The sequence below is a fragment of the Cololabis saira genome, chromosome 1, assembly GCF_033807715.1.
Source record: "Cololabis saira isolate AMF1-May2022 chromosome 1, fColSai1.1, whole genome shotgun sequence".
Lineage (NCBI taxonomy): Eukaryota > Metazoa > Chordata > Actinopteri > Beloniformes > Belonidae > Cololabis > Cololabis saira.
Window position 1 is genome coordinate 24,277,954 of NC_084587.1, and position 9,601 is coordinate 24,287,554.

The 9,601-nt window shown below is 37.5% G+C and overlaps 1 protein-coding gene across 1 annotated transcript; it reads left to right on the forward strand.

Moving 5' to 3' along the window:
* Window positions 1–530: 530 nt before the first annotated feature.
* msmo1 (methylsterol monooxygenase 1) lies at window positions 531–7,164 on the forward strand. Its single transcript, XM_061718746.1, has 6 exons — window positions 531–576; window positions 1,477–1,758; window positions 1,854–2,002; window positions 2,981–3,107; window positions 4,219–4,373; window positions 5,951–7,164. Exons 2-6 carry the CDS (start codon window positions 1,504–1,506, stop codon window positions 6,138–6,140), a joined length of 876 nt encoding a protein of 291 aa, XP_061574730.1. The 5' UTR covers window positions 531–576; window positions 1,477–1,503; the 3' UTR covers window positions 6,141–7,164.
* The last annotated feature ends 2,437 nt before the right edge of the window (window positions 7,165–9,601 follow it).

The following is a 9,601-nucleotide window of genomic DNA, read 5'->3' on the forward strand; positions in this document are numbered from 1 at the left end:
GTATAAATCTCAATAAGGGATCTCTATAGATCTGGATATTGCTGTAGTAATTCCACTTAATGTTTCTATATACTTATACTTTAAATGTCTTCACGGCTTTCATTTATCGTAAGAATTCACAAATTCGTTATATTGGTTATATTTTCCTTCAATAATTTAAAAAAAGTGAAATATTCAAATCTTCTTTACTCGTGAATGATTTTATTTTTTATCTATATTCAGAATTAAAAAAAAAATGTAATTAGAACATGTAAAAACTAATAAAAGTAGTTTAAGGACAAGGCGAGAGGCCTATGCCTGAAGTTTCATGTTTGACAGCAGGTCGACACCCCACCGCCTCATCTCTTCCCTCACTCAGTCTGCCAAAGCCGTGAAAACAGAGACGGCCTCTGATTGGCTGCCGTTGCAGAAACCTCCAGTCTCACTATCATCACTCCATTCTGTCAACCAATCAGCGCGGCCGCTCTGCCCCCCGACGTCACGCTCCTCTCTCCGCTAGCCAATAGGATTCGCCGATATTACTGTACTTCTCACGGCTCCAGTCGCGCTCAGGTAGACGGGAAGAGCTGCAGAAAGGTGAGACGGTAGTGTTGTTGTTTTCGTCTGCATGATCCGCAATATTTAACCGATTTTTAGCAACAGCATTAAATGCTCTTTTGTTTTTTATGTTGAACTGAGGAAGGATTTAGGGTTAAAATATATCTAATCACTTGTCCCTCTTGCTGTTGTTTTTGAGATGTAATGGGTTCCAATAATTAAATGTTGAACACAAGCTGACCCGCGTACCTGTGTAAGTAACTTACCGACAGATTTAAGCCTTGTTTGGCTGAAAGAAATGTGATTTTAAATCTGTCATGGTCTTTTGCATAGGATTGTAAATTATCTTTTGAAGCTGTTGAGGATTTTTCATCTTGTGCTGAAAGACATAATATTTGCACCTACTGTGTCATAAGTGTCAGTCATTGTGCTTATATTGATTTATAAACTGGATTTAATTTAAATGAAAAAATACATAATACTAATAATAATAAATAAACAACATTAAATAAAAGTGCAAAACAAAAAGTATACAAATAATAGACCATTTGCCTTTTTTATTAGTTTAAGGTTGCAGTAATTGTGTTTAAGTTCACTATACATGAACCATAGTGAGCATTTTTAAATGTCAAATTTAAAAATAAGGAAAACAAATACAGTGTTTTACCACAAATTTTCCACTTGTGTTCGTTTTGAATACAGGATATATGATGAAGAGACATTTAATATTGTGTATTGGAAATCTGGCATAAAAAACCAACACTGCTGAGCAAATGCACATAGGCTATTTCTTTTTACTTTCAACTTTTGATAAAGGAATAACATTCAAATTTGTATAATTATTAGATTTTTGCCACTGAATTACATGTATTATAGCCTACATAGTATTAAGCACTTTGCAAATAACACTATATGCTCGTCCTTCAATCTTTTTCCTAGGGTTGAAGTCACCTTTCAAGCTCCATCATGGCAGTGAACGGCACGGCGAACATACTGAGCTCTGCTTATCTGGCAGTGGAGTACGTAGATGCTGTGCTGCCAGAAAATCCCCTGCAACCCTCCCTGAAGCAAGCATGGACCTACATGCTGGACAACTACACCAAGTTCCAGATTGCCACCTGGGGCTCGCTAATTGTCCATGAGTTCATTTACTTCTTGTTCTGCCTGCCTGGTTTCATCTTCCAGTTCATGCCCTTTATGCAGAAGTACAAGATCCAGCAGGTTTGTGTGTATTTGTTTTATAAGAATTAAGGTTTTTAAGTTTGAGTCTGGTGGCTGATGGAAATTCATGCGTATCTGTGTCTTTGTGTGTGCAGGACAAGCCAGAGACTTGGGAGAAACAGTGGAGATGTTTCAAGATGCTGCTGTTTAACCATTTTTTCATCCAGTTTCCTTTAATCTGTGGCACATACTATTTCACAGAGTACTTCAGCATCCCCTATGACTGGGACTCCATGCCACGCTGGTCAGTGAAACAATAAACCAAATAAAATGTACTTAAATGCTGTTAAAATACCCTAAATAAAGAATAGAGTTGTAAATAGGATTGTGAATGCAACACAGATAACATATTTTTTTTATTTTTAGCAAATTGAAAAAATGAAATCCATATCTGTGATAATTATAGAAATTAGTCATATGGCACATTTTTTGTGACATTCTTAACAATCTGCTCGGGATTTTAAATTAAGCTTAAAAACATCATATTTCAATTTTATTCATCCTATAAAAGGTGTCAATGTTTTGATATTCTTGAGCACTCTCATAGACTCCTGCTCTTTTCTGATTTTTTTTTCTTTTCTTTTTCATTTAAACACTTGATGGATTTTAAGCTCCATGAAAGCACTTTACTGTTTTGTCATAGACTTCTATATAATTTTTAAAGTGTTTTATCAATTGAGAACCCCATTACTGCTTATTATTAAGGAAACAAGTATTTTATTAAGTTTTGAATTTTGCACCACCTGCTTGTTAAAGAGCCATAACTGTAATTAAGGACTGACATTTTAAAGTTATTAGAATGCTCAGATCTTTTAGGAGTTCCCAAACCATGTGGTTTATTAAATCTGAAATACAACAAAACATAAATGACACAATGGCCCAATATCTCTGCATTATGATGCTGATTTGTATTTCAACCATTTTTCTGCATTTTCAAAATCTGTAAGCCTGAGAAGCATAATTGACTACTGGAATGATTTCACAACATCAATACAGTATGGGAAATAAACGTACATAATATTAAATCTTATTAAATCTAAATCTTATCACAACTTGTTTTTATCACACAACCAATATTTGAAATGAATTGGTAAATACTTTTGCTTTTGTTAAAGGCACTGCTGTTTCTCTGTGGGCCTTCTGTTGGTCTCATCTGACTGTAAGGTTGGTTATCTGTAGTTCCTTAATACATCTCTTCTAATGGTGAACTCTTCTCTTCCAGGTCGGCCCTCGTGGCCCAGTGTTTCGGCTGCGCTGTCATTGAGGACACCTGGCACTACTTTCTCCATCGCCTGCTGCATCACAGACGGATCTACAAATACATCCACAAAGTCCATCATGACTTCACGGTGAGTGAAATACGCCAACGATGGGCTACAGTCATGTTAAGTGGGAAAACACTTACGAGAGTAGATAATATTCAGCACTGGATATCCCAGCATATTCATATTTCAGTCCAAAATGTGAGAACAAAAATAAACAAAAATACAAAGGCCTCATTAGCATGTTGAATAATGAAGTGCAGCAATGTCCTTTAGAAAGACACCAAAATGGAGATATTTGGTCATAACGCACACAGCCATGTTGGGTGAAGAAATAAAAAATAAACACAGCATATCAAGAATAAATGGTTAAGCATGGTGTTGGATAATTTGTGTTAAAGATTTTTGTTAGTAATGATTTTATTATTTCAGTCTTTGCTGAAGTTTTACTGATTGTTTAATCTGGATAACCTGGTTGATTATATGATCTGACCTGTTCAGCACAGAATAATATTCTGCTGTACTCACAAAGATGCAGAATAGTTTGAAAAAAATTGTCTTTAACTGTGCTTTATCTCTTACTTTTTTGTTAAAAGCATTAATTGTTCTCATTTTTCTTATAATACTCATCTGGACTCTGTATAAATGTTGAACTGCTGTGCAGCAAAATTATACAAGGATGGTCCAGAATCCTTTGTGTCTTTATTTTAATTTCATTTTTTTATGCTAAAATATTCTTGTGTTAAATGGCTGCTCATTTGACCGATTACTAAAGTTTGGACAAAATGATGTCAAGCAACAGGACATAGAACTTAAACTCACAAGAAACTTTATAGTGGAGTGATTAAAAAATATAAGAACAAACATATAACAGCATCTTAGTCCAAAGCTAAATTTGATTAAATGTTATACTGGTAAATAAAGAGAAATAAGCATAAATGAATGCCGGCACTGAAATGTTGTAATGTGTCATGTCCTATTATTCCTCTAAGGTTGCATTTGCCTGATTTTAAATCTGATGTTTTTTTGTTTTTTTTTATTTAATTTTTTTATATGTCCTAATATGAAAAGGATTAGGGTGTACACAACTCTCTTATTCATCCATTCACTAGAGAGTTACTTATTAAACATGCTGTAGCTTCCATTAATTTGAAAAAGTGTGCGTACACTTGTATCATCTGTATCCTTTGTCCATCAGTCTCCATTCGGTATGCAAGCAGAATATGCTCATCCAGCTGAGACGCTCATCCTTGGAGCTGGTTTCTTCATCGCCATCATGGTCTTCTGTAACCACGTGTTCTTCCTCTGGGCTTGGGTGGCCTTCCGTCTGATGGAAACCGTTGACGTCCACAGGTGGGACATATTAACTGTTTGAACATAGATGTGCACTTACACATTCTAATGGTCTTTGATTTTCTACTGCTTCTGACTCAAACACGGCTCTGTTAGTTAGTGTACTGTCACGTCATGTAGCGTAATGTGAAAATACTGTAGATCCTCCTATAAAATGGACTGTAATGTTGAGCTCAACCACCAGAGGGAGACAAAGTACATACAATATCAAACAGCTGTATTGACGTATGTTGTCTTTATGCATAATACAAGTCCCGGTTTATGTGGCTTTTTGCTTTAAAGCAGCACAATGTAACTTTTCCACCTTAATATAATATTTCCAGAGTCATTGTGATGGTACATCAACTTACAACAGGTTTAATGACACCTCTGTCATGGTCTGAGGGGTCTGTATCGCCTTCACTGGCACTATGTAACTTTGAGGTGGATGGTAGGAACCCTTCCACACTACTGGTAAAGCACTACCGCTTTTGTCCAAAGGAGCCGCCAAACTCAACAAAAGCTGAAAGTTACATTGTGCTGCTTTAAAGTTAGTCTTAAAATTGATAACAGTAATCATGGGATAGTATTTAAAAATATCTTCCAAGAAATATGAGGATTTAAAAAAATACTAAAAAGATATTAAAAGTTATTATAACTAAAGCTGAACAAGCTCTGAATATTTACATTCATTCTCAAGAAATAAGACAGCTAACATAAAGCCTACAGATAAATCATTTATATGCAAAAACTAGTTATTCTTTTGTATACAAAGAATTAGTTTGCTTCCTGTGAACTTGGCTTTGATTTCCAGAGGGTAGTACAAACTGGTGCAGAAGGAATTGCCTCTGGATACTATTGAATTGGCATTAAACCAGATGAGGAAAAAAAAGAAATGATACAGAGAGAGCGACAGCCAAAGTAAAGTGCCATACAGTGGAGTAGGAATGCCGATAAATGTCTGTTGTCAATTTTTAAGTGAAATTCATTGATCCAGGGTGTTTTAGCAACTCTGCAACCATTGTACTTGTTTTGAAGAGTGGCTGTCATCGCATAAAGCCTGTTGCTATTGTTTGGGTACTGGTGTTTCTGTACAGGTGAAAATGGCTGTGAATCGGATGGGTACTCATGAGGCCAAGACATACCTACTGATCTATTTAAAATCAATTTTTATGTTAGTACCTGTTACAGATGGTGTCCCCAGGAACAGATTTGACCATGATGATGACACAAACTTGTATAGTAAAAAAATAAAATAAAGGCAAAAAAAACTATAAAAAACGTTTATACATAATGGTGGTATAATGGTCAGATATCTTCTCCATTTCTCTCTTGATGTTATGAAGTTTTTTGTGTTTTTTCTTAGGAACATGTTATAACAGAATAAAAAGCGATCAGAAACACAAATTTGACGGTCTAGTGTAATTCTTAGGTTCTGCAGTGTCATTTTTATCTTCCCTATCACTATCTGAAAAGGATGGGTCATGGGATGATTGCTACAATAGGAAGTTTAATTCTTGTTATTTGGCACTTTTAAAGGATGTCCCTGTTTTTTCTAACAATGTGACTTAACTTTATCCCTTCTTATTTCCTGTCAGCGGTTACGACATCCCTCTGAACCCACTCCACTTGATCCCATTCTACGCTGGTGCCCGTTTCCATGACTTCCACCACATGAACTTTGTCGGGAACTACGCGTCCACCTTCACCTGGTGGGATAAGCTGCTGAACACAGACAACCAGTACAATAAACATCTGCAGAAACATGGAGACAAGAAAGAGCAGTGAAGCGCCTGCAGCTCTGCTCACCAACACACTCATACCTGTTCTTTCAGCAGAAGGAGGACTCAAATGGCGCTGCTTGTCTTCTCTACACATTTAAAAGATCATACACAATAGAGGTTGTCAAAAAAATTATCAGCACTGCTGTGTTTTGATTCTCAATCGGACTGCAGATCATCTGCTCTCTGTGCCTTAATAAATAAAAATGAGAAAAAAGAAAAGAACTTCACTGTCTGTTTTGTCAACAGCAGTCGCTAAATGAAAAAGAAAGAAAAGGTTTTGCTTTGCATTATCAAGTTAAAACATGTGTACCATTTTTACTTGCTGTGAAATGCTGCTGTTTACCTCTGAATGTTTCAGCACTTTAGCACTTCTCCTTGAGCTGATATGAATCTAAGCAACTCTTTCGTAAGTTCCTTCAGTAGTGGAAGCAGGAACTGCAGCAGTGCAGAGGAAACTCGTCTAAACCGAGTGCTGCCTTCTCAGATAAGTCAGATTTGTTTGGTGCATGTTATATTTTAAATGTAAAGGTAATTGGCCCAAATGGCTCTTGAAGGTTGTTCAAATATATATATTTTTATGGTAATAACAATCCTGTTTAAATTTGATCAAAAAGACACATAATATGTTTTTTTTTTCCTGTATTTGTCACATTAGAATAAATTATGTGAACCCTTTAAACAAAAGCTTGGTCATATTGAAGTTTATTTTAACTGAATTTGAGTGAGTTGTGATATGTGCCTTAGAATTTGAAATATACTTTCTGCTGTTAACAAACAGAAGTGCTACTGTAAAGAATAGGATGACTTGAGGTTGTTTTGGTACAGCGGCATTAAGCTGCATGTGTATATATCCCTCTGCTGCACTGAGGTCACTCCCTACATCGCCATCCTGCACGCAAACTTGTCAAGCCAGCATCAGCGGCCCATGAACAGGAAGTGTGGCCGTTTTTCATAAAGGCATTGAAAATGTACAAGGCATGAGGTCAGCAAACAAAGTTTAACTGTTAAAATCACTTATGGACTCTAAATATCTTTAGATCTTTAAATATTTTTTTGCATTATCCTGAGATTTGATTCATTTTAATGGTATGTTTTATAAATAAACAGTAACTTGTAACATTTTCAGTTAATTTATTATAGTACTTTGCACCCAAGTCTATTTGAAAAGTGTATTTCTTGTTTACTTTTAGAGGTCCTATAACTCACTTTCTCATTGTTTGATTTATGAAATTTATTCTGTGAATATTAAATTCACAGAGAAAGAACTCTAAAGAAAACAGAGTAGGGCTGGCATATTAGCAACCTAGAAACTAATCTCTGGAAGAAGTGTGGATAGAAAAATGATTGATAGGGCAATCAGTTATTAAACTGAAATAATGTTACCAAAGCACAGAGAAAGAGAAAGTTATTTTAAAGAAACATTCTTCAAAGACTTTAAGGGTGTTAGGGGCAAAATGGTGTCCATCAATCGACCTAGACAAATAGATTGCTATTTCAATTCTCTAACAATTAAAAAAAAATGTGATTCCACTAAAGTAATACTGTGGATACGGTCCTATGAGTCTACAAGAGTGTATAAGAATGACGTTGCAGGCAGTGTCTTACCCAAGCAATCTACACTCACCGGCCACAAAAAAACAAGTCAATCTCCACTGAGTCCTACACTCATCGGCCACTTTATTAGCTAAACCTGTCCAACTGCTCGCAAACTTCTAATCAGCCAATCACATGGCATTTAGGCATGTAGACATGGTCAAGATGATCTGCTGCAGTTCAAACTAAGCGTCACAATGGGGAAGAAAGGTGATTTAAGTGACTTTGAACGTGGCATGGCTTTTGGTGGCAGATGGGCTGCATCTAGTAGTATTTCAGAAACTGCTGATCTGCTGGGATTTTCACACACAACCATCTCTAAGGTTTACAGGGAATGGTCAGAAAAAGAAAAAATATCCAGTGAGCGGCAGGTCTGTGGCGCAAATACCTTGTTGATGGCAGAGGTCAGAGGAGAATGGCCAGATTGGTTCGAGCTGATAGAAACTCAAGAATAACTCAAATAACCACTCGTTACAATCGAGATATGCAGAAGAGCATCTCTGAACGCCCAACATGTCGAACCTTGAGGCGGATGGACTACAGCAGCAGAAGGCCACACCGGGTGCCACTCCTGTCAGCTAAGAACAGGAAACTGATGCTACAATTCACAAAGGCCCACCAAAATTGGACAACAGAAGATTGGAAAAACATTATCTGGTCTGATGAGTCTTAATTTCTGCTGCGACATTCAGATTGTAGTGTCAACAATATGAAAGCATGGATCCATCCTACCCTGTATCAACAATTCAGGCTGCTGGTGGTGGTGTAATGGTGTGACGGATATTTTCCTGCCACACTTTGGGTCCATTAGTACCAATTGAGTATCGTGTCAGCGCCACAGCCTACCTGAGTATTGTTGCTGACCAAGTCCATCCCTTTATGACCACAGTGTACCATCTTCTGATGGCTGCTCCAGCAGGATAATGCTCCATGTCATAAAGCGCAAACATCTCAGAGTGGTTTCTTGAACATGACAATGTACTCAAATGGCCTCCAGAGTCACCAGATCTCAAACCAATAGAGCACCTTTGGGATGTGGTGGAACGAGAGATTCTCATCATGGATGTGCAGCCAACAAATGTGCAGCAACTGCGTGATGCTATCATGTCAATATGGACCAAACTCTCTAAGGGATATTTCCAGTACCTTGTTGAATCGATAGCACAAAGGATTAAAGGCAGTTCTGAAGGCAAAAGGGGTCCAACCCGGTACTAGCAAGATGTACCCAATAAAGTGGCCGGTGAGTGTATGTCCAACGTCATCGCAGAAATAAAGATAATCACGGCCTGGTTCAAACTGGCTGGCCTCCATATCAAGATGTCATGACCAGGACATTCTATAAACTTTGGAAAAGCCATCATATTAGCCAAAAACCACCCATCACCATCTCTCTCTAGTCATTGTAACGTGAAAGAGCTCAATTAAGCACTCAGTTTTTTTGTGCTAATGCGTGTCAGTTTAATGCGGTGGTCATTTCCGATTTCATTTAAATATCATTTTAAACAAAATATTCTGCTGCAAACATTCACCAGCAACTCCTAGACTGAGGAGGCTGAAGGAGCTGGTAGCCACAGCCAACTTTGATTGACATAAGGGGAACATGTTCCAGTCAGCTTCCTTGGCCTGGTTGTTCTGCCCATTTACAACATGGCACCATGCAGTACAAGGAAGACATGTTTTCAAACTACTTGTGGCCAGGTGGAACATTTCCATTGGCCAGGTGTTTGAGGCAGGGCATAAATACCTGTGACACCCGGCTGGGTTGAGGAAACAAACATTCTCACCTTGAGGCGTTGGGTGCAGCAGCGTTGTGTCACTGTTGTCAGCCGTGCAGTTTCACTGACGGGGTAGTTGCTGGTATGCATGAGCCGG

What these genes read in the sequence shown, in the direction of transcription:
- msmo1 (XM_061718746.1), top strand. Translation starts at nt 1,504, where the DNA reads ATGGCAGTGAACGGCACGGCGAACATACTGAGCTCTGCTTATCTGGCA. An exon ending in TGGGACTCCATGCCACGCTG is followed by an intron (nt 2,003 to 2,980) that starts GTCAGTGAAACA and finishes CTTCTCTTCCAG; the next exon opens with GTCGGCCCTCGTGGCCCAGT. An exon ending in GAAACCGTTGACGTCCACAG is followed by an intron (nt 4,374 to 5,950) that starts GTGGGACATATT and finishes ATTTCCTGTCAG; the next exon opens with CGGTTACGACATCCCTCTGA.